General features: G+C 47.1%; 1 protein-coding gene across 1 annotated transcript in view; it reads left to right on the top strand.

The window, feature by feature from the left end:
* The window catches only part of LOC144755369 (uncharacterized), a 231,370-nt gene that overhangs the window by 119,862 nt on the left and 85,594 nt on the right, over window positions 1-25,914 (top strand). The window contains exons 2-3 of the mRNA XM_078644200.1: window positions 8,991-9,111; window positions 23,366-23,425. Of these exons, the coding sequence (XP_078500326.1) occupies window positions 8,991-9,111; window positions 23,366-23,425 (181 nt within the window). The remainder of the gene's footprint in view (window positions 1-8,990; window positions 9,112-23,365; window positions 23,426-25,914) is intronic.

Raw genomic sequence — 25,914 nt, 5'->3', positions numbered from 1 at the left:
ATGAATATTTTTGCAAAACTTTATTACAAAAACATCCAAAGACATCTGCCTGTGCATGCACCCATGCACAAAGGTGGCCATCTTTGAATTTTTCTGTAAACCTTTGCTACAAAAATATTCAAAGACAGACACTTGTGCATCTGTCTGGTCATGCAGGGTCTGTCATTTTCTTAATGTTTTTGTAATTAATATTTTAAAAAACATTTAAAAATAGGCAAATCCATTGTCAGACCTTTTCAATCAATCAATCAAGACATTTATAAAGCGCACTACATACCGATAGGGTCTCAAGGCGCTGGGGAGGGGGAGGGGGATGCTGCTACTGATCGAAGAGCCAGGTCTTGAGGAGTCTTCTGAAGGCCAGTAGATCTTGGGTCTGTCGAAGGTTGGTGGAGAGGGTGTTCCAGGTCTTGGCGGCGAGGTGGGAGGAGGGCCTGCTGCCGGCGGTTGTTCTTCGGATGCCAGGGACTGTGGCGAGGGCAAGGCCGGCGGAGCGGAGCTGGCGGGTGGGGGTGTAGAAGCGGAGTCGTCTGTTGAGGCATGCTGGGCCGGTCTTGTGGAGGGCTTTGTGTGCGTGGATGAGGCGCTAGAAGGTTATCCCCTTGTTGACGGGGAGCCAGTGCAGGTCTCTCAGGTGGGGTGTGATGTGGCTGTGGTGGGGGATGTCGAGGATCAGATGTGCCGAGGCATTCTGGATGCGTTGCAGCCGTCTCAGGAGCTTTTACGTTTGCCAGTGATTGTTGGCTATTCAGGTAGGCCCAATTTTGTGCCATTCATTGCTGGATTTACTCCACCATCTACCATCTTCCATCTACAATTTAAATACTTGCCTTGCATGGAGTACAAAGGCGAGACAGGCTGACTGACCTCTGGCTCTGACTGACACTTTTCTGCACTAGTTAAAAATGCACATGGGAGAGATGACAAGGCAAAAGAACATTACTGGGCAGGACTTTTACATTTATTTTCAAACAGATGTCTTACAAAAGTACTAAGTAGTGACTCCAGAAGGCGTTGTCTTACCTAGAGGACAAGGTAAAATTGAAAGCATTTGATATGAAATAAAAACAAGTCAGGCAAACATAAATCAACAAACATGGATGGTGCTTTAAATACACTGCATTCTAAAATCCAACAAAATTAACTAAACAAGGCATATCAAAAGACGGAAAATTAAATGCACAATAGTAGGTTAACCAAAAAAAAAACCAACGATATCGATAGTTTTTGACAAACCATAATGCTGAGTTAACATTGCCTTCTAGTTTTCTGTGATTTAGAAATTATTGTTTACATTCAAAAATACTTAAAATACACAAAGGTAACTGAACAAGCGACATTTTTTTTATAACAACAGAGTCCTCAGAAAATGTATTCTATACATCTCTATTACCTATGATTAAAATTCCCAGGAAAATTAAGTTAAATCCATTTATGTTCCTTAAACACCCAATTCCAAGGCACCAGAAACAAGCGAGCGCCTCGCGCTAAAAGAAAAAAAAAAAAAGGTTGCAGCGCGCGTGGGCTTGGGAGATCAGTCTGCTCTTTTTCTAAGCACATACCCGTGTTTGTGGCGCGCTCCTGCTTGCTCCCGCAAGGTGGATGCCGCCACAAGCACTAGTATGTGCTTCGAAAAAGAGCAGAACAACGGCTAAAGGTCTCCTAAGCCTCGCATGCGCGCTGCGTAGGCAAGACCTAAAAATGTGGCGCCATTAGCGAATCCAATAACTAGAAAAGTGGGCCACATTTGCAAATCGGGCCGTTTTCCACTTGAAAGACATGACACTATACGTGCTTTGCAAGGTATGAGGGTCTGCCTATATTTGTTATTGCTGCATGCAATGTTTGTGGCAATATCAGAGAAATCAACACGATATACCTGTATACCTCAAGTTAGGAGGCATTCACTCTTTATGTTGGTCTGTACACAGATGTTATATTTTACTGTATTCACGTCTGTTTGTTCTCGCTATTCCCCTCTCATGTAGTGGTGGATTTAACACCAACCATTTATAACTATATTCGTTTTTGTAAGTCTCTCAATCCGTCTATTTTAATCCTATGCTGTTAAATAGAAACCTGTCATTATGAACAACACTTCCGATCAAACGTCACTACCTTTTACATGCATACACAAAGTAGGTTCTGGTACTCTTCCCACAAGTTGGAAAAACGTGGTTTCGAAAATCTTCAGTTTCCGTTATTATTTTCGCCAAAATTGTGAAATTTGTACTGATCACTGGTTTAAATCTCCCCCCTCTGACTCCTGTTGAGCACAGACATGGTTTTATCTACTGTTGTCACAAAGACTTCTTTAAACAGGTCCCATGCTGGCAAAACACCTCGAGTCATGGATTGCCAATGTCCTTTTAGAGGCTGCTTTGTGTACATCCCACTCTCCAGTGGTGGCTCCTCCTCTATGGCTGAGGAGGGTCGCTCCACTGCTTTTTAGCAGTGCTAAGTATAGCAAACATAAAACGATAATAACTTTGAGGACAGGCAGGTGGGCGGGCCGCTCTGCTTTAGAAGCAAGGCAGGGGAGGAGTGGTTTGCCCACTCCTAAGTGCACATGACTGTTTGGCCAGCCCTCTCGGGCCACCCAAAACAGACTGCACACTCTCCCTGTTCTCCTTGCAGGCTGCGTTACAGATCCACCTGCAAATTTGAGTTCGGTGTGTCCAGGCCTGGAACTATGGGATCAAGAATTCCAGGCCGGCAGGCACTAGGAAACTTGTATATAATTTCCATCCCAAACTTCATTTATATTCTGAGTTTTCCAGTACTCTGTCATTAATCATACTAGTTCATCTGGAATAGCAGAATTTAACTTCTAGCAGATTTACGCATTCCTTCTACATTTTGATTGCATGTGGAAGAGGTGGACGCAGATTGTGCTGCTCCATACACAAATCAAAATGTTTTAACAAAGTCCTTTTCAATCCTGCACCAAATAGGCCTTTCATGAGATGGACCATCAGGAAGCCTGTAGTTTAAAGCTTGTAATGACAAGTAAGTGCTTTATTGTAAAAATAAAAATACTCGTCCTCAGAATTATTGGGAGTCTACACGAAGTGGGGATTTTGGCCATCGAGGGAGACCTTCGCCAAGCAACTTCAGTTCCGATACCACCAGCGGGCCTCCTCCTGACAAACCCCATCCCTCCAATTCCTTCTGCTAAGTCTCTTGGCTGCTCTTCAGTCAGCTTGGCAGGGAGCAGCTTTTTCATTGAAGGTTGTGGCAATAGAAAGGCTGCCAGCACGCTGAATGATTAAGGATTGCTGTATTTGTGGTCTTTCTTCTGTTTCCATGACCTTGGAACATGAAAGAGGGATTTATCATCTTTCTTTGGCTGCTGCAAGTTAAAGTAGCTTTAGCCTGGAGAGTGGGGCAATGATGCATTCATGGTCCTCCTCTAGAATTAGCTTTAAATGTAGGGATAATGTACGGCACACATGCCAGCATAAAGCTCCAAGTATATAACACTATTATTAGATTATTGGAGTTTAAAGCCTGCAAACGTATTTGTGATTATACTCTTAACCCCCTTTATCTGTAGAGATTCTGTTTCTTACTGTTTACTTACTAGCCTAAACTACTACCACAGATGTGTGCACTATTATACAAGAATAAATTGGAAAATAACCTATTGTGAGGAATCCCACATGCGTCGCTTTCCATCCATTTTTTCAATATCTTCCATGGATACATGTTTTTTGTCTCGCCAGGCCAGCTCGAAGGTTCTATCTGTTCTCTAGCGCCCTGGCATAAATACATTGAGTAAGGGGGTTGGAGACCTGGATGAGCTTTGAAGTGGGGAGCCTTTCCCAAGCCAGCTTGTATATTATCTGTGTATAGGTCTTTGGATGATTTTATTTAAGGCACGCTCCAAAAGCATCAGTTTTCAATAAAGAAGGAGTGTTCTGGGTACAAATTTCTTGAAACAATAAGAAAAGTAGCAGTTTATCATTGGCTAATGGTTTTCATCCTTCGAAGAGGAGGCAAGAAACTCCACCCCAAAAGCAGGCTGCCAGCATTGTGCCAGAAATTATGAATGTAGGACTGCTGAAAGAGATGTGTGCTGCTTGATGTACCTACTGCTTTCAAGAAGAATGTTATGTTATGTTAATAGTGCCTTATAGAGTGCACGTACACTGTAAGGTTTCATGGCGCTGGGTCAAGTGTATACCTGGGCCGCAGAGGACTATACGTGGGCCTGTGTGAATGACCATGTTTTTAGCAGTCTTCTGAAATCTATGAGTTTGTTGCAAGACTGGTTCTCCAAAGGGAGGGAGTTCCAGAGTCTGGGTGCCAAAGTCGCAAACCTGTGGTCTCCTTGGCGGTGAAGTTTAAAGGAGGGGGTGGTCAAGAGATGGTAGTTGGCAGATTCTAGGTTACAGGAGGGGACGTATCTGGCCAGGAGGCAGCTAATGAATTGGGGGCTATGGTCGTGAATAGATTTTAAAATATTACAGGTCGTCTTGAAAGCGATTCGTTGAGGGATGGGGAGCAAGTGGAGATTTTTCAACAGAGGCCTGGCAGACTGCCAGCGTGTTTGCCGATGGATCAGTCTGGCTGCCTGATTCTGAGCCAATTGGATACGCCTGGTAAGGCAGAGTGGAAGGCCTGTGTAGATGGAATTAGCGTAGTCCAAATGAGATAGTGCCAGTGCAATTACCGCTTGGTTCAGGGCTGATTGCGTGAGCATCCGACTGATCTTTCTAAGCTTGCGGAGTTGAAAGAAACAAGAGGACACAACCGCACCAATTTGAGCTTTTAGGGAGAGATCCTTGTCGATGATAACCCCTAAGCTTTTGGCGTAGGGAGAAGGAGTCGGCATAGGGCTGAGTTCTGAGGGCCAGTAGTGGGGGCCCCAGAGTGTCTGGCCTTTACCAAAGAGAACTAGTTCGGTTTTCCCGGGGTTAAGTTTTAGGTGGTTGAGATCCATCCATTGGCGAATATGGAGAAGGGTGCTATGGAACTCCTGGATGGAATCTGGGGAGTTATCTATAGGAAAGATCAGTTGTAGATCATCGGCGCAGTTAAACGTGGTGACTTTGAATTCCCTCAGGGATCGGATCAAGGGAGAGAGGTACAGATTAAACAAGAGGGGGGACAGTGATGATCCCTGAGGGACCCCACTAGTAGTGGGGAGCTTAGATGCGTTAAAGGGGGCTAGGCGGACCGCTTGAGTGCGGTTGCTAGGAAGGATCTGAGCCAGTTGAATGCTGATTTACATACAACGGCCTGTTTGACACGGTCTAGAAGGATGGTATGATCAACTGTGTCAAACGCGGCCGACGGGTCCAGAAGGACCAGGGCCTGTGGTGTCCCTTTATCGGCATTTCCTCAGAGAGCATCCATGACTGCGGTGATAACTGTCTCAGTGGAGTGAGCAGGGCGAAACCCAGCCTGCTGAGGGTACAAGTAGTTAGACTGTTCTATAAAGTTGGACAAATGAGTAGTAACGTGTGCCTCAAGGACTTTGGCCAGATAAGGGAGAAGGGAGATCGGCCTATAGTTCGATGGGTTTGCAGGATCTGCGCCTGGCTTTTTGAGGGGGACGACGACGATCGCCTCCTTGAAGGCAGTAGGGACCCTTCCCTGAGAGAGAGATTTATTGAGGAGGGTTAGAATAGGGAGTGGGCGGGCCAAGATGGTATCTTTTAAGATATGCAGAGGGCAGCAGTCCCTGGGAGAGCCGGATTTCACCCTCACCAGTAGGGCCTGTAAGGAATGGATATCAATGGGTGGAAAGTGATCAAAAGTATGGGTTCTACAAATTGCGGTAAGGGGAGCCATCATGGGATCAGTAACTGGGATACTGGCTTTAATGGTGGCAATCTTATCTAAGAAGTAACTGTTAAGAGTATCACACAGTTGTTGGGGGGGCGCAATTTTGGGAAGAGTTCTCTCGGAATTAGAAAGCTCGTTGACTATAGAAAAGACGTCTTTAGATTTATTATTTGATTTCTCGATTTTTTCTGAGAAATAAGTTGCTTTAGCAGACATAATAGCCATTTTATAGTCTAAGCGGGCCGCTAGATATGCAAGTTTAGCATCTGGGGCATAGGCCTGCCTCCATTTCCGCTCTTTCTGGCGGGAATCTAGTTTCCGAGCCCTGAGATCTTGGGAGAACCACCTTTGGGCGTCCAGGCGCCGGGCGATTTTAAATTTTTTAAGAGGAGCATGAGTGTTACTTGCTGCTAATAGCCAGTTCGAGATGTTAGCCTCGGCTAATTCCAAATCCGGAGTGTCTTTGGGAATGGAATGGGCTAGACTATCCAAGAAGGCAGGGGTGTCAACGGCGGTCCATTTCCTAACCAGACCTCCTTCGGGCGCCGATGGCTTACTATATGTAGGCATAGAGATGGAGAATTTTATTAAATGGTGATCCGACCAGATGCAAGGAGAAATGTGGGGCCTTGATTCTGTGAGGATGGCGGACCAAACTTGGTCCAAGGTGTGACCTTTGATATGAGTGGCGGAGGAATTATGATGACTGAGATTAAGGTTGAGAAGTAATTCCATTAATTTGGCCGCGTGGGGGCCGCCATTGTCATCGTTGCATCAATAAATTAGGTCACCTAATAGGAGAATTTTAGCGCGATCCGTGACCAAAGGGTCAACTGTTCACTCAATGAGAAGGGGAATGAGGGCATATGCTGAGGAGGTCTGTATATAAGGACACAGATGAGTGAGCCTGTCATGGAATCAAGCTTAATGATCATATTATCTGTTGCCAGAAGATTTAAAGGGGACATGGAGGTGAAGACAAGGTCTTTATGTATGATGGCCGCTACCCCCACCTCCCCCCCCTGTTTTTCCTAGAGCACAATTAGCCTGTAGGATGTAATACGTGTCGGGGAGGGCTGCTAAGATGTCAGGGGTGGAGTCTGCATTGAGCCAGGTTTCGGTGATAAAGAATATATCTGGCTTGTCTGACAACAGGAGGAGAAAGATGTCTAGTTGATGTTTGACTAGGGAGCGGGTGTTGAGGTAAAGGATGCGTAGCATAAGATCTTTATTCTGGGCCGTTGTTAGCCTGTGGTATCTTCCAGAAGTGGTGTGCCAGGGTGCTGAAAGATGGCACCTACGAGAGATGCCTAGGAGGTCATGGCGTGCACAAGTAGCAGGGCAAGGCAGGAGGTCTAATACATTTAGCTTTTTTAGATCCTCCGAAGAGTAGATGGTGACTCGAGCAGGGGGATGGCCCCCTGGCCTGGTCTGGCGCGGCCTGGAGCGGCCTGGAGCAGACGGGCTTGCCTTTGGCTCTCCCGCTGCTCGCGTCCGCTGCGCTTCCGCTCAGTGGTCGACATTTGTACCTGAACCCCGCCTCCGACTCCTCCTCTTTCGGGCCGATTGGCTAGGCCTAGGAATGGAGGTCTCAGCGGAGTTTCAGGGCAAACAGTGAGGATACGGAAGAGAATTCCCAAGTTTCTAATTCCCCAGTTCTAGTGCAGGTAATTTTAAAAACAATATTGTGCAAACAAACAAGGTATTTTAAAAAGAGCGCTATGTCAGCAGCGGTTTGCGCGGCAACACAAAACACAATTGCCCGCTCCCACGCTGAGGAAAGTTTTAACACCTGAACCCCGCCTCCAACTCCTCCTCCTACGGGCCGATTGGCGAGGCCTAGGGGTGGAGGTCTCAGCGGAGCTTCAGGGCAAACGGCGAGGAATGTGGTTCTTTTGGAGCGGACTGACCCTGAGGTTCCATCTGTCTTGTGGGGCTACTTTCTTGTCAACCAGTCTGGCAGCCCGAGTTTTGTGTAAAGTGTTCTAACTCTTTGTAGTTAGTGGCCTTTTTCAAATGCCTAATGATGTTGTTCGTAATAGTGTCGATTCTAGGGACCACCTGAGCATATGCATTAATTCAGTAGTCAGTCAAGTTCATTATGTGGACAGAGTGGCGCTGCTAGCATTAAAGAACTTCACCTAAAGGTTTTACTGTCATTGCTGAAGCAGGTGCAGTTTACCAAGCTATGTTGGTAGCTGACTGTGAATCCCTTCGTTTAGCTCTTGTTATATGGCTTTGAACATAGTAGATTGGTTGTAGTTAGCAATGTGCACTAATGGTCTTGTAAAATATATGGCATGCTGGATATCTAGCCCTTTACTTATTAACTCTTAAGGCAAGTGATATTGCCATTAAAAGTAGGGGCTGCCAATGGCTTTAAAATTGGTAAGTGATTGAATAGTGTCCATGGATCTATCGTTACCCTGTATGTAGTCTTTTTATTCTTTTTTTAAACATAAATTATACATTCACTATATTTATATTTTATTTTTGATGCACAGCACCTGATGTTATTTAGCAGACTCTTTTTATGATAGACTTTCTTGTTATTTTGTTTCTATCTGATTTTTATGGTTTTATGCAAAAAACGAATAAAATGAATTGATTGATAGATCGATTGATTGATTGAATAGTGTCCTGGAAACCGTTGTGCCCTGGTGGTACGCTAGTGAGAAGGCAAGTTGGATGCATGGAGACCCCAAAGCCTGAAATGATGAGATCATAAGTAGGCTAGTTGATCTGTAGGGCTTGAGAGCAGAGACCAAAGTATGTGATTACATTTGGGCAGGACACAGTTGAAAATGAATGGGTCAAAAGCAAACACGTGCTCATGGGAACTTTACATCTATTGTGTGGTCAGAGATGCGGATAGTGTATTCTTTGATGTCTAGGAGCTGAATATGATCAATGTGGGCTCGTGTTAAGACTGAACAATAATTTATTGAAAATAAATTGAGCAAAATTGCGAGATAAAAGTGAAAGAATTTTATCAGCATTCTTAGGCTAACTGTTCATTTTCTTGTTCACAAGCCATGATGTACATTTGCGTCTGATGCAGTGTTCTTGCACACTTCCTAGGCAGAGTGTTTCTCGCCAAACCAACAGTCCTCAGCTCGAGTTTAAGGTCTTTTGTTTTGTAAATTGTTTGTTTACTTGCTGCATTTTCATCACATCCTTTTATTTTCTACCTGCAGTTCCTATGGACACTTTCAAGCTAAAGATTATGGTGTATCAAAGGGGACTGCAGGACACTCCCCAACTGAGATGGACCGTCTGCGAAAAGGTCTCTGCCTCACCAGACTGTCTGTGACAAAGGTACGTGCCTTAGACAACAGAGTAGAGACACATCCCAAGTTATGGGAGAAGCAAGACTGGTGTTTCACCTGCCAGAGATTGATCAATCACTTGGAACCCATCTTCGCACCAGACTGGCAGCCATAGGTCATAGTCCCTACAAAGATGAAGAGAGGAAGAACAGCAGAGCCGGTCTTGGTTCTCCCCATGCATGCCATTATCCGTTTAATTATTACCAACTTCAAGACTACACAAGATGAGAGAGGCATTGTTGTAAAAGCATAAATTCATAGGGTTTTAATCCTTCAGAGGATGGAGAACAGTGATGACAGAAAAGGTAAGTCTTTCACTCAGATATTGTAGATCGTTCTATTAATTATTTAGTACACAACAGCCAACACGATCCATAATGAGTGTCTCATTCAAGAACCAGGGTGTGTAGAGTGTTTCGCGCTCAGTCACTGGCCTAATCATGCGGCCATCGTGGAGACTCCTGTCACGTCGAGTGTTACGGATCTTGAAACATTAAAATTACTTCTTCTGACTCTGCGATTGAAAAAACAATTAAGAAAGTCCTTTTACCCTTTGGAAATCTCTTTCTCGACTGTGTGGACCACATACTCGCCCTGAAGAAGCCCGTAAGGGTGAAACGTGTTGGCTGTTGTGTACTAAATAATAAATAAAAGGATCAACAATACCACCGAGTGAAAGACTTACCTTTGCTGTCATCACTGTTCTCCATCCTCTGAGGGATTAAAACCCTACGAATTTATGCTTTTACAACAATGCCTCTCTCATCTATTGTATTCTTGTGTTGTAATTGAAACCATAGTGGGTGCCTGGTTTCGGGAGGTGGGCATTGATTGTTTAGAAACTGCTTGGAGTAGTATTAAATTCACTGTGATTTACTTAGAACAAACACTGGTAGTTGGTGTAGCAACATACACCCTGCCACCGAGCGTATAAGTAGTAGATTACTTAAAAAAACATTGTTGTAAATACTGTATTTTTTGCGCTGATATCCTTCGGGATCAAGTTTGCGCTATATAAAACATTATAAATAAAAAAAAAATTAAAAAAAAATTACCAACCTCCTCTCTCCCTTCACTTGCTGTGGAAGTTCCCTCCCTTGAAGGTCTTGCCCTCATATACAAAAACCCAGTGGCACCTTAAGGAATTGGGTCCGTGAACACTAATGCGGGTTTCAGGGCAAAAGCTTCAGTTACCGGATTGGGGCTCCATACAATAGTTTGCGAGTTCTAAGTCATGGGCACAGTAGTAATAACACTGCTATTGTACCTGAGACTACAGGAACCGGAGCTATCTCAGTCGGGAGAGCCACAATGGGAATAGTTGCAGTTTGGACTGTTATAATAGGGGTGGTCACTACTAGTGTTGGAGTGGTTAGGGCAGTTGTAACAATTGGGTTTGTCACAACTGGGCCCACCTGAGTCGGGGCTGTCAGAGCTGTGGCTGTTGGGCTAACCTGAGTCAGAGCGTGGCTAACAGGCGTGGTCGCGTCATTACCGTTGTCTGGGGACATTCCCCAGTTCTACCAGCAGATTGGACTATGTTGTATGGTGGTGGTCCGAAGAACAGCAAATAATCCCCAAAATTGCCTCTAGAGTCAGTATCTGTGCTTGATTCAGTCTGGGTACCTGTATCCTTATCGCCCTGTGCTATCTTCTTTGGCCTTTCATTTGGCAATACTGGGTAGATAATTTAATTCCCTCGACCATCATTGTCAGCGACTAGCTGCCGCCTCCCCCCCAAACCGGCACCCAACACCCAGAAACGTGGACACGAGACTTCTTTACTTTTTGGAAGGCGGGCGCTAGTCGCCCGGACGTATTTATTAACATATGAAATTAAAAAAGGTTTTAATTGCATGATCAACAATTTATACAAAAATCAGCAGGACATTAGATACAAGTTTTCCAACAAGTTTGAGAGCCTGACCTTAACAAAAACTCTAATACATGTTGTTTCCTAACCGAGTCTAACATCCTCATCTTGATTTTTGTACATTTCTGGCCATATGGCAAGGTCACTACCGGTGTCAGGTCCTACAAGCTGCGCCTCCCCTAGAGACGTGCGCATGTGCAGTGTTACCCCGGGAATTGCCCGGTCTACGCCCTGAACTCCATTTACCCACTAAAGGAGGGCCCTTACTCTGCGCCATCCGGTGACGTCATGAGTCCACGCGCGCGGGGTGGCTACCAGCCCAAGGAAAGCGTGAACTACTCCTACCCGCGCTCCTTTGCAGCATGAATTACCTTGCCCCTGGAGTTCTAGGAGTGGCCCGCAGGCCCCTCCCCCTGGGCGGGAACCTCCATAGGATGATGCCCGCCCCCTCAGACCTCAAATATGTGCTCACCGATAATGACCTTACCGCATGCCCCATACCTAATAAATACGACGACCTATGGGAAAAAATTCTAAAGGACAGCTACACTGGCTAATAAATAATAGTATCACAGTACAGCTACAAAGGGAAAAAAGGCCTAAAGACACTTGGCATCACAGAAAAATTACTTCACACACAGTTTGCTAAAAGGGGAAAAAATTCCTAAACAAAAGCATCATCAAAATATACCGACAGAACCATTTCTACTACCATGTAAGACATGTGAACAGTACCTTCAAAAAACTTACCATTATACCAGACATAATGCCTGCCACAAGACTTTTGTTCCAAGGGATGGTGGGTGGGAAAACAAAGAAGCCCCGAGCGCGGGGCACACCGTACTGCGAGGGAGCGTCCAGGGACAAGGGGGTCTCCTGGGCGCTCCCCACCTCTTTATTCCCGAGGGGCCAGGCGGGGGGGCACGCCCCCCGGCCCGCCCCTCATGTAGCCCGCCCCCCCTGACCCGGACCTTTTTCCTTGTATCCGGGTCAGGGAGGCCTCCAGCCAATCGGTGGTGGGTCGCGCCCCCAAGGGCCCGCCCCCACCACCGAGAGACACCATCAGGGGAAAGGGGGGGCGACGGTCGCCGCGCCGCCATGCGTGCGGGGGGGCCGAGGGCCCCCCCTTTTCACATGGTCAGCGACTAGCTGCCGCCTCCCCCCCAAACCGGCACCCAACACCCAGAAACGTGGACACAAGACTTCTTTACTTTTTGGAAGGCGGGCGCTAGTCGCCCGGCCGTATTTATTAACATATGAAATTAAAAAAGGTTTTAATTGCATGATCAACAATTTATACAAAAATCAGCAGGACATTAGATACAAGTTTTCCAACAAGTTTGAGAGCCTGACCTTAACAAAAACTCTAATACATGTTGTTTCCTAACCGAGTCTAACATCCTCATCTTGATTTTTGTACATTTCTGGCCATATGGCAAGGTCACTACCGGTGTCAGGTCCTACAAGCTGCGCCTCCCCTAGAGACGTGCGCATGCGCAGTGTTACCCCGGGAATTGCCCGGTCTACGCCCTGAACTCCATTTACCCACTAAAGGAGGGCCCTTACTCTGCGCCATCCGGTGACGTCATGAGTCCACGCGCGCGGGGTGGCTACCAGCCTAAGGAAAGCGTGAACTACTCCTACCCGTGCTCCTTTGCAGCATGAATTACCTTGCCCCTGGAGTTCTAGGAGTGGCCCGCAGGCCCCTCCCCCTGGGCGGGAACCTCCATAGGATGATGCCCGCCCCCTCAGACCTCAAATATGTGCTCACCGATAATGACCTTACCGCCACAGGCCAGCATTGTTAACCGACGATCTGGCCTCCCCCCTCTAGCCCCTACCTAAGGAACCCTCCTACTTGCAAATCCCTCTAACCAGGCCCAGATATTGTCAGCCCACAAGACATTCCCTTCCTCATTTAAGTGAACTCCGTCCCTTAAGTAATACCTGTCGCCCCAGATACACCCATGGGGTATTGACTGTAACAGGGGGGCTCGAAACAACCTATCCAACCGTGTGTTGATCCTCTTTATCGAGTGATTCAACGCCCTGACCGAATCCCCCCCCCGCCACTGTAATCGGGGTATGAGTTGCGACCATACTAGTGTGCAACCCGGGCAAGTCCTGGCCATCCACCCCGCCGTTGAGATAATCTCCTCGATCAGAATGCGCCTTCCCAGTGTGGCCAAATCATTCTCCCCCAGGTGAAGTATCACCACTGACGGGGGAGATTGCCGGCGCGCTAAAAGCCCCTGGAAGAAGCCCCTAAACTGGTTGAGACACAACCCCCCTCTCCCGAAGAACGTGATGTCCAACCCCAGTTGCGCCGCCCTTTTCCCCCTGTCACCTGACATAAATACGCATTCTGCTCGTCTTACATAGGAGTGACCCACAATCCAAACACTTTTCTTCATTGTTTCCTGGCTGCAGCTCCGTGCTGATGTATGTTGTTGGTGCCCGATGACAAATTCCTCCCCTGCGTAACAGGTCTGAGAAACTGTAAGAGAGCGGAAACAAACCAAGCGTGAGTGCCATGTAATCACAGCATGTCAATTCGAACATAACGTTTGTAGCATTCTGAGGACCATCTCCCAATTGTCTTCACTCTCTCCACTGGGAGGCCCCCCGCCACCGCCTCAGTTGATGCCCCAATCCTAAAGGAATGTGAGCCAAACTCTTTAGGGTCAAGACCTGCTTTCCTGACCACCATCTCCAATACCCTCCTGAATTGATACCTGGTCAAGGGGTTACCGTCAGCATGACAGAGCAGTGCCCTGCCCGCTGTGCCCACCAGCAGCCCGTGCAATAATTCCACGTGCCTCACTGGGCAGCAAGGGTTGGCGGGGGCCCGTTGAAGGACTATGGTGTGGCCCCTAGACTCCTGGTCGGTCTTTGACTTCTGAATAGTCACCCACATGGTGTCATCCCTTATCCTCACACTAGCCCTTTGCAAGCCGCCCAGTAGGTCTGACTTGGAACCTGCCACAAGTTCGCTAATTCTCAGCGCCCCATAGAATGCCAAGGAGAATGCTGCCTTAAAAAGAAGCACCTCCCACTCCGAGCTACAAACAGTGTCCAGCGCGCCCAGTAAAGCTGTCAGTCGCGCTAATCCTATGGGCTTTCTCTTATCTTTATGATGGCCCTGAATACGGCGCCAACCCCTCAAAGCCTTACGCACCATAAAGGTATTAGTGGGATCACGCAAGCCCCTAGCTTGAGCGTAGAATGACACCGCTGCCCTATGTCTGTTTGCCGCTGCCACCGAGCGCCCCTCCTTATGCATCCATTCTAAATAGGCCGCAAAGCCATCCTCCTGCGCCCATAGCACCTCCCATTGTTGCCCCAAAAAGGAACAGTAAGACAAAAAACGCCCCTTCGTAAGCCGTCTTGGTCCTGGGGGCTAGGCTAGCGACCACGAGGTCCTGTAATCTGGGGCACCAATCTGCCAAAGTACTGCTGGGAAGTGCGCTGGCGAGGGGTCTGCTGTAGGAAGATGCTCCCTGAAAACCTGCATTTTGAAGAGAGAGAGGGAGTCAGCTGCATTGTTCAGAACACCAGGGACATGTTTGGCCTTAAAAACGACATTCCATTTAAGGCACTGCAAAACAATTTCTTTGATCAGACGAAGTATGAAAGGACACCGTGCTCCCTGCTGGTTGATACATTCCACAACCGTCATGTTGTCTGACCAAAACACCACTGATTGATTACATAGGTGTTCGGGCCAGACCATCAATGCCACCCATATTGGGAAGAGTTCCAGGAAGCCAATATTGGTGGTCAGACCCCATGTTCTCCATACCTCCGGCCACTGTTGAGCGACCCACCTGTTCCCTAGGATGGCGCCAAAGCCCACACTACCGGCAGCATCAGTCCACAGGCCCAACTCTGCTGATGTTGTGAGCGGGCCGGGCCAGACCACCCTGCCGTTAAAATCCTCCAGGAATGCCATCCATATAAGCATATCCTGGCGAATTTCAGACGATAGCCGAGTGCGGTGGTGTTTCTCCCTCAGCCCCTTCATTGCTTGAGCAATGGAGCGAGAGAAAGGGCGAGCCATGGGGATGATCCTCAGTGCGAAGTTCAACTGCCCTACCACCTCCTGTAATTGTTGCAGGGTGACCTTATCTTTCCGTAGGCACGAACATAGCGCTGTTTTGAATTTGTCCACCTTGTCCCTAGGCAATCTAAAACATCCCTCTACTGAATCAATCTCAATGCCGAGGAATTCTAAACAGGTGGTCGGGCCAACAGTCTTCCCGGGCGCAAGCGGGACACCAAAAGCCCGCATGAGCACGCAAAATTCTTGCAATGCCAGTGCACACTCCTGAGATCCCGCCGTACCCAGGAAGAGGAAATCATCCAAATAATGCATGACCTGCTGGTGGCCCGTCGCTTGTCTCATGGCCCATTCAAAAAAAGAGCTAAACATCTCAAAGTAAGCACAAGATATAGAACAACCCATGGGCATGCATTTATCCATGTAGAACATATCCCCAAAGGTGAAGCCTAAGAGATGTTGATCCGCTGGGTGTACCGGGAGGAGGCGAAAGGCTGATTCTATGTCTGATTTCGCCATCAGCGCCCCGGGCCCCGTGGCCTGTAATAAGTTAACAGCCTGATCAAAAGAGGCGTACTTAACACTACAGATACCCTCGTCAATGGCATCGTTCAGTGACGCCCCCCTAGGTGCTGACAGGTTGTGGATCAATCTGAATTGCCCTTTCTCTTTTTTGGGGACAACTCCTAATGGGGAACACACAAAATTGGGTACCGGCACTTCAGTGAAAGGGCCAGCTATCCTGCCTAAAGATAGCTCCTTGTCAATTTTGGCGGCCACCACAGCCGGATTGTGCTTTACTGACAATTGGTTTCTACAGTGCGCGCTGCCTGTGTATCCTGCCGCAGGGATCCTAAAGCCTTTAGAAAAACCTTCTTGAAGTAGGGTGGCCGATGTGTGGTCCGGGTATCTGTTCAACCATGGAATCATTGCCACCACATCCACTGCCGTGGGGGGGCCTAACCGGTTTGTCTTACAATGGCTTTCCCCTACCCCTCTGTCCCGTGTTTCCCTGCTTGGATCTACAGGCAGTTTCTGGATGAGAGGGGTGACCACAGGAGGAACATGCATGTCTAAACTTACACGCGCCCCTTGTGCAGGTGCGCCTATTAAAATCCCAGCACACCCCTTTTTTCTCTGCCCCACTGGCCCTAAATTTCCCAGGCACCTCACTCGTTTGGGGGGGCCGAAAGGGCTGTTGAGGTCTAGCAGAGAACACCTTGACTGAACCGGAGAACTGAGGGGGGGGTGCATTATCCGAGAACTGTTTATGCCAAGACATGGAATCCACCGTGTCCCATGCCAATGTTCTATTAAATTCCAATGTTTTCCTGAAATTCACGTCATACCCTTTCCACGCCTCCCCAGAATACTGTTCACTCCACCCCACAATCCTGCTCGAGTAGCATGCCAATGGCGCCTGTAAATCTGGAGGTCGTTCAGCTTTAATAGCAGTGAATACAGCCCAAGCCTTCATCCAGTTGATCAGAGTTTCCTCAACCCTAAATCTAGCACACTGCACCCTCCATTCACTTGGGTGCATCCACTCCTTCAGTGTTTTCGCATGCTCCATTTCCCTATTATCTAACAACAACGAATAAATATATACATATTTATCTGTCCAAACCATCTCCTTCACAGCTAATGACACATGTTGAGCCAAATTCTCACTCCTGGAAGGTAAAACACCGTCCCCCCAAGAGTGGCAATGCCACTTCCTTACCAAGTGCGGGCACCAGGGCCGGCTGCCCATTAGCTCCGTCCGGCTGGGGAAGACTTGGACCTGCAAGGGGAGAAGATACTGGCAATGCAACACTGTCGGCGACCGCTGCCGATTTGATTTTTTCTACAAACCTCGCCGCCTCTGCTGCATGATCTGCAGAATTTGGGAAAGCTCCCCCTTTTTGGAGCCATGGCATCAAGGCCGTTATCTGGGACAACAATTCAGGGGGCATTGAATCTAAATTCCCACCCGGGACAACAGGTACCACTGGGGTTATGCCCAGTGGTACCGGCGCAGTAGGCAAGGCGGGTGCCGGGTGTGGCAAGCCTGTAGCCGGGATTGTGGGCACCGGTGGGGGAGCAGACGCTGCGTCTCCTGGTGGACCTACGGGCACCGGCACCACGGGGGCAGGGGGTGTAGGCATAGGTATATGCGGGGGTGGGACGACCGCCAGCGGCACGGCAGGTACCGGCTCTACTGGCCCTGGGGCGGGTGCAGCATACCTGGGTCTCTTGGACTTAGACTTCCTAGGTGGGGTAACAAAAACCCCCCTTGGCAATGGTGCCACCCTCTGGCGGATAGGCCTACCCGATGGGCCAGGGGCATCATCATGCCTTGCATTAAAACGTGCTTCCAGGTCATCTACTTTCCCTAGCCGCTGTTTAATTTCACCCATCTCACGCATCATGGCCCGCATCATAGCCTCCATGTTGGACCCACCTTTACCACCCCGCGGACCTGGCATGATAAAAAACCCCCACAACCAGCTGCCTACTCTCCTAATATCACGACAGGCCAACCTTGTGTACCTTTCTGATGGAGGGTCACCAGGGGGCTTTCAGCACCATGCAACGGCGACCTCTTACCGACCAGTCCTGCGTCGTCGCCGGCGATATCAGTCTGCAATCACGCTCCACACCAGGAGTCCTTACGTCCTTATCTGTGAGTGAATTGCACCAGTAGTGTCGTTAAATGCCTGAAATATAGATATGTATTACCACCATGCGATAAAACAGGGCCGATTTAGGAAAAAACCTAGTTTAAATACAATGGAGGCTTGAATCCGCACCTATTACCCTATTGGGGTGTGCACTACTAAATTCGTTTTGATCAGTAACAGAAAATTAACATTCCCTCCAGGCCAGACTAATTATGAGACAACAGTCATTTCCCTTCTTATTCTCCACTGCATTTCGTTAGCAATCACCAATAGCAAGAGGTAATGCAGCCTTAACACATTTAGAAAACCTCAAATCCTTTTTTTCTTATAATTGTCGTTAGGAATCACCAATAGCAAGAAGTAATGCAGCCTTAAAACATTTAAAAAACCTCAAATCACTTTCTCTTGTAATTGTAATTGTAAGACAATTCTGGGGTCACTAATCACTCTTTTTTACTATTGCACACACTACTATATGGGGTCTCCCATCCAGGTGCTGCCCTGGTCGACCCTGCTTCGCTTTTTTAACAGAAAACGTACCAAAATTGCCCTACGAGCACTCGCGTGAGCAAATGGAAAAAAGGCGCGAAGCGGGTAGTTTTTTAGCAAACAAACAAACAAAGAAGCCCCGAGCGCGGGGCACACCGTACTGCGAGGGAGCGTCCAGGGACAAGGGGGTCTCCTGGGCGCTCCCCACCTCTTTATTCCCGAGGGGCCAGGCGGGGGGGGCACGCCCCCCCGGCCCGCCCCTTATGTAGCCCGCCCCCCCTGACCCGGACCTTTTTCCTTGTATCCGGGTCAGGGAGGCCTCCAGCCAATCGGTGGTGGGTCGCGCCCCCAAGGGCCCGCCCCCACCACCGAGAGACACCATCAGGGGAAAGGGGGGGCGACGGTCGCCGCGCCGCCATGCGTGCGGGGGGGCCGAGGGCCCCCCCTTTTCAATCTCTTCTGTACATCTGCTGCTCTGCTTCCCATTTTGCATCCATCCATATACGAACTGCCCTCTTAGCTCAAGTCTGATACTTTTCTTTACTTTGAGCATTTGCAGCATTTTTCCCAGGCATTCAAAGCCTCATTCCGTGCTGGTCTAGGTGGGGCTTCACGTCATATACCAATTGTCTAAAATGTGCACTTATATTCAGTATAAACGTATCCTATCGAAGACATTGCAAAGACACTTTATTCTCAGTTATCTTGTTCTATTGGGGAAGCCAAATACATGTGTGGGGCACGACATTGGCCACGTAATGACCTAGCATTTCTTCCAGATGAGCCTCCTTGCCCTCTCGGATAGGAACCCTTCCATTACCCCTCGCAAAATCCCTCAAAACCCTAGAACATTTCATTTTTGCACTGATTTCAGACAATCATGAGTAAACTATCTCGGTTTTAAAGAACCAGCAGTTCCAGCAAAGCACGATTTCAGTACCTAACAATATGTGTGTCCAATCCCAGCATAGTACCGTCTGTGAGAGCATTTCACAGTGTGGCACCTGATGATGCAGTGACCAATGCCAAAGCAGAACTCCCACCAACTGACCAATACCAGTGCAGCACCTGATGACGTAGGCTTGAGCAGCTTGCAGTGGCTCTCCCTCCAATACTACGCCAAAGCAAGTGCAAATAACTCTAGGATCATGCAGTGGCGCTGGTGACATTTGAAAGTGGTGAGGCGTAGCTCGCGTGCATACCCGAACAAACCCTCCGACCCCTGAAAAAATTGTCTTTATGTAAGAACTGGCTTGGCCGTCCATGCTGGACTGTTCTGTTTGGAGCAGGGTGAAGACTGGTTTGCGTATAGCTGGGTCCAAATTAAGGTGACATGGTGTGCACAAAAACAACGAATTGGAATGCAGCCTGTGTAATCCCCTGATGAATTCAAGAATTCCATCCATCACTTTTTGTATTCTTTAGGATGTTTATTAAGGTCAGCTTACTTGAATCTCCTAGTTACTCGTAATAGAAAATCGCATGAAATAAATAAAAAAAATTAAAAAAAACTGCACGATTTTTAAAACAAAACTACTAATCCCAGAATGCAACATCATGTTATCTAAACCGCCGAACCAACTTGAAGGTGTGAAATAAAGCATATGGTAGGCATGCTTGTAAACGATATTCAAATTGTACATATTTCGTCATAAATATGTCTTGGTTAGTCCCTGCTGGGCTTCCCAGATGCTTTGATGTATGTAAATCCTATTTGGTAAAACGTGTGTTAACTGAGTGGCTCATTTAGACAATGAAGGGCGTCCAAAGGAAGGATTTAAAGGGCTGCTTCATTTACCTTTCTGTTTCTCTCTTTAAACGAACCTTGATGATTGAAAGGGCCTGTCTCCTGGCTTGTGCTGCAAATGCCAGGGCCAGTGGAAGAGAATGCACCATCTGGGGCCAAAAAACATAAATTGCTCTCGTGCTGAACACTTTTGCCCCGGTGCTGGGTAATTTTGCACCAGCTTCGGGCAGTTGGTCTTTTTAGTAATACACACCCTGATAAGAAAGTAAATAGAGCAAAGTGAACACGAAACAAAGGGTCTGTTTAATTATCGCACCTAATTACATTTAATTTGATTTATATAGCGTTTACCGCCCCTTAATACATAACGATTAAGTGGTCTCCGTTACTTATCAGTGCCAGGATTGGCTGTGGAACAGCGTAACTCCCTGCCCCGTTCGGAGACCGGAGGCTGCGGTATGAGGCAACCCTCGGTCTCACAAGGGGGAGGCTACTGCGCATGTTCGGGCTGGTCAGAAAAATGACCAGCCCAAAGCAAACATGCGTGCCAGCGCCAGTAGCACTGCTGAGCAGCTGTGAGCACGCACGCTCACAACAACCCGATCGGATACAGCCCCACCCCCTTTCTCCCCTATAAACTAAATCTGGTGCGGCCGGGTGAAGTTTCAGATGGCGGTGCGCATTGGTTGGTGGGGCAACGCCCCAACGCCCCAATGGACGCACCGCCGCTACTAGGATGTTCTACAAAGAAATTCCTAGTTATCACTCACACAAGGGACTAAACACGTAATAACGCTTCCAACTTTCACTCCCACTGTAGTGAATTCTCGACCAGTAGGAAATCACCATGACTAGTGCAGCTTTAGTATAGTCGTCATGCAGAAGTCGCCACAGGGCCAATTGACCTTTAGTTATCAACTGAAAATGTTTGAAAGGAGCTAGGATTAGCAATTTATTTCAATCCTAGTAAAAACAATTTGGCTACACAAAAACAACAGAGGAGCGTGTCCAAACCATGAAGGTTTTATTAAAAAATTTAGTCAAAGTAATACATTAATCAATCAGTAAATCAATGTATAAGATAAGCATGAGTATCCGTTCAGTCATGCAATCTAAATGTGTGCATTAGGATCAAAATGAAGCACACTATAATGATATACAGAGTCCAAAACAGGAAGTAGATATGTTCCATAACAGTACTTCCCTAAACTAAATAATGCATCGAAATGGCAAGGGGAACTGTTTGTATCAGACAAACCAAATTAAGGGTCAGAAGAGGATAGGCTCAGGTGTTCAAGCATGAAGTTCAATCCCCACAAAGCGGGGGAAATCAGCAGATTTCAGGAAAGTTCTTCCCTCTGTGAAGTCAGGGTGGAATCTGCTAAGCTATTCTAAGAGACACGCGATTAATAAGCAATGGAGGGTTCTGGAAGCTTCTCTCTGCCGACACCTTCTAGATGAACCAATCCGCAGACTCAGGCTCCTGGGAGCAGGTTCTCACCAACGCCCAAATCTGCACAGTCATGGAGAGTAACAATGGTCAGGTCTGCCTGGTACAGGAGGCTCTCTCCCATCCTCACGCACTGCTCTTCCACGGCCACATTTCTGTTAAGACTCCAATCTATCAGTTTCTCAGCACAAACAAGAGTCTGTTTAGTCAACTGGGTACAGATAACATAAGCAAACACCTTGGCTATAGTTTAGTTATATAAATGTGGCTTCTACTACAGGTAACTACAGACACGTATTAGCACCTTGATAATTACGTGTGCACACAGTTGAATATTTAATCACATGCATGAGTATGTGGATCAAAAAAATAAGGAGTCCTAAATTCTGCTGCTCCAGATGCGATGGGCAGACTGTCGTTTCTCTATGCAGGCAGGCATATAGTGGGGGTAAGATAGTGTGGAAGTATTAGGAACCAGTATTAATCGGACTCTACTGGACTGATCACCTGCAAGGATGTGAGGAGAACAAGATGTTGACACGGAAGAAGAGCACACTAAAAAGTAGGACACAACCTGGGTGCAGGGGTAGAGGTAGACTTGAAGAAGAACGATTAATAGATAGGAAGTGGTTGTAATAAAAGAACCATAATAGACACAATGTCATGTCATCTGTGTTCCCATCGCCACTGCTTGCTGTGCACTCAGCCATCAGAGTAAGACAGGAAGCATCCTTAATTTTTTCGTATACGTTCAACATGACACTTCTGTAAATGTACATGCACTTTTGTAACGGGAATATGTCTACAGGACTGGGGCTTGTAAGCTTCACTAAGGGGGTGAAGTCTAGATTTGCCCCAACTAACCAGCCTGCTGATCCAACTACCATCAAGTACACAACAGTAGAGTTGAGAATGTGGCGTTACCAATTTAAAAGTGAATGGTGTGGAATAATTTCAGCAGGACACCTGCCACTACCTTTCACAAGACACCAAGTCAAGGGTAGAACCCAGGTCCAGATGCACTGCTTACTGGTTACAAAATACCGGGCACAATTTGTGAGCGGAAAATATTTTTACAATCTATGTATCATTAGATTGGTTTATAAAAAACAGAATCTGATTTATTCGTAATAGGACCTGCCTAATTCTTATTCATTAGGTAAGTTGTAAATTGCAATTTAAAATAATTAGCCACAGTCGCAAAGTATGGTGCCCTTAAAAGTCTAGCAGGCCACCATGTCTGTAATTGATTTTCAATAAAGTAAACTTATTTTTTAAATGCAACCCGCTTTCCTTAAAGAACAAAAGAATGTGTTTAAAAAGAAAAGTTTACATTTTTTTTAAAGTTTGTTTGAGAGTTAGATGTGGTCCATTGGAATACTGCCTGCTCCTCAACATTTCTTTTTTTAACTTCCACATAAGTTAAGGGACCACAACAGCACCTCTTCACTTTTGCGAGTGTGTACCTTCCCCAGCCTAGGGCAACGTTTCAGTGGTTTACGACCACTATTTCTTTCCAAAACCATTGATACATATGGCTAGAATTTCTTTTTGGAAGGGATACGTACAACACACCCCTTTCCATTCGCAAATCTTTATCAATTTGTAAACCCATATGAGGAGTTGAAAGAAAGTTACAGACTCCTAAAATTGATTTAGTACTTTGTAAAAAAGCATTTTTGCAATTGCAAAATCTAGATTGGAGCATTTTGAGACCGTGAAAACCTTTTGTACATCTGGCCCATACTTTGAGGTTCATGATAAGGAGGCATCAGAGCACATCTAAAGATACAAAAACCCAGAATCTCATCATTGGAAAACAGTGAAAATTGGTTGAATAAGACAGGTGGAATAAAGAGCTGCAACCATTTGCCTATACCCTGTCTGTATTAACTTCTTGCATTGGCAAACTGGTGCAGCTCGTATGAACTCAATTTCTCCTTTCTTTTTCTGTTTTCCAGTTGAACCACTTGGTGACAGAGCAGTTGGTAAAAGCAGGTGTTGCAGCTGTCGGGATTTCGGTAAGGACCTTACTCACCTTTTAACAGCAGACTGAGAGATAGTCAAATGTAGCTACTTTCTCTTTCTTTTTGCAGCTGCTAGTTCTTCTTGCACGAGAAATGCTCAGTTTGGTTGGTACCAGGATTTTGTATATCTATATCTATCTATCTATCTATCTATCTATCTATATATATATAAATATATATACGAGACATGCTCACTGTAGCGATCTAAAGAACTATCAGAACCAGAATTCCTTATAAGCCACGCCCATTGGGGCGGGAAGAAACACTGCCAATCAGGTGAAAAACAGTCTTGCTATGCAAATTACCGCCATGATGAAGGGAATCATCCTGAAACGCGTCGGCGAGGTGAAGCTGCTGGCTGTCTGGTTCCCACCTTTGAGACTGCGGTTCCAAGCACAATAAAAGGAAAGAGAAACCTACCTGTGTGGATCTCCGTTTTTTTGGAGCAACTTTGCTGATTTATGAGCGGCTGGCCCCAAGCCGCTGGAGAGCCCCTCCGCATACCAGCGGACCCAGAGAGACGTGATTGGAAGTCTCCGCCTTGGGAGGTAGAACCTGTGCTTGCCAACATAAGTAAGCAGCCTCGATGAACGGAACTGCACAGTCCACCCACTGGGTGTTGTAAACAAGAAAAGTATATTGATGAGACATGCTCACTGTAGCGATCTAAAGAACTATCAGAACCAGAATTCCTTATAAGCCACGCCCATTGGGGGCGGGAAGAAACACTGCCAATCAGGTGAAAAACAGTCTTGCTATGCAAATTACCGGCATGATGAAGGGAATCATCCTGAAACGCGTCGGCAAGGTGAAGCTGCTGGCTGTCTGGTTCCCACCTTTGAGACTGCGGTTCCAAGCACAATAAAAGGAAAAAGAAACCTACCCGTGTGGATCTCCGTTTTTTTGGAGCAACTTTGTTGATTTATGAGCGGCTGGCCCCAAGCCGTTGGAGAGCCCCTCCGCATACCAGCGGACCCAGAGAGACGTGATTGGAAGTCTCCGCCTTGGGAGGTAGAACCTGCGCTTGCCAACATAAGTAAGCAGCCTCGAAGAACGGAACTGCACAGTCAACCCACTGGGGTGTTGTAAACAAGAAAAGTATATTGACGAGACATGCTCACTGTAGCGATCTAAAGAACTATCAGAACCAGAATTCCTTATAAGCCACGCCCATTGGGGCGGGAAGAAACACTGCCAATCAGGTGAAAAACAGTCTTGCTATGCAAATTACCGCCATGATGAAGGGAATCATCCTGAAACGCGTCAGCGAGGTGAAGCTGCTGGCTGTCTGGTTCCCACCTTTGAGACTGCGGTTCCAAGCACAATAAAAGTAAAGCGAAACCTACCTGTGTGGATCTCCGTTTTTTTGGAGCAACTTTGTTGATTTATGAGCGGCTGGCCCCAAGCCGCTGGAGAGCCCCTCCGCATACCAGCGGACCCAGAGAGACGTGATTGGAAGTCTCCGCCTTGGGAGGTAGAACCTGTGCTTGCCAACATAAGTAAGCAGCCTCGAAGAACGGAACTGCACAGTCAACCCACTGGGGTGTTGTAAACAAGAAAAGTATATTGACGAGACATGCTCACTGTAGCGATCTAAAGAACTATCAGAACCAGAATTCCTTATAAGCCACGCCCATTGGGGCGGGAAGAAACACTGCCAATCAGGTGAAAAACAGTCTTGCTATGCAAATTACCGCCATGATGAAGGGAATCATCCTGAAACGCGTCGGCGAGGTGAAGCTGCTGGCTGTCTGGTTCCCACCTTTGAGACTGCGGTTCCAAGCACAATAAAAGGAAAAAGAAACCTACCCGTGTGGATCTCCGTTTTTTTGGAGCAACTTTGTTGATTTATGAGCGGCTGGCCCCAAGCCGTTGGAGAGCCCCTCCGCATACCAGCGGACCCAGAGAGACGTGATTGGAAGTCTCCGCCTTGGGAGGTAGAACCTGTGCTTGCCAACATAAGTAAGCAGCCTCGTAGAACGGAACTGCACAGTCAACCCACTGGGGTGTTGTAAACAAGAAAAGTATATTGACGATACATGCTCACTGTAGCGATCTAAAGAACTATCAGAACCAGAATTCCTTATAAGCCACGCCCATTGGGGCGGGAAGAAACACTGCCAATCAGGTGAAAAACAGTATTGCTATGCAAATTACCGCCATGATGAAGGGAATCATCCTGAAACGCGTCGGCGAGGTGAAGCTGCTGGCTGTCTGGTTCCCACCTTTGAGACTGCGGTTCCAAGCACAATAAAAGGAAAGAGAAACCTACCTGTGTGGATCTCCGTTTTTTTCGAGCAACTTTGTTGATGTATGAGTGGGTGGCCCCAAGCCGCTGGAGAGCCCCTCCGCATACCAGCGGACCCAGAGAGACGTGATTGGAAGTCTCCGCCTTGGGAGGTAGAACCTGTGCTTGCCAACATAAGTAAGCAGCCTCGAAGAACGGAACTGCACAGTCAACCCACTGGGGTGTTGTAAACAAG

The sequence above is a fragment of the Lissotriton helveticus genome, chromosome 5_1 (assembly GCF_964261635.1).
Source record: "Lissotriton helveticus chromosome 5_1, aLisHel1.1, whole genome shotgun sequence".
NCBI lineage: Eukaryota > Metazoa > Chordata > Amphibia > Caudata > Salamandridae > Lissotriton > Lissotriton helveticus.
The sequence above is the reverse complement of the archived record's forward strand: the minus strand, read 5'-3'. Positions and strand labels throughout refer to the sequence as shown.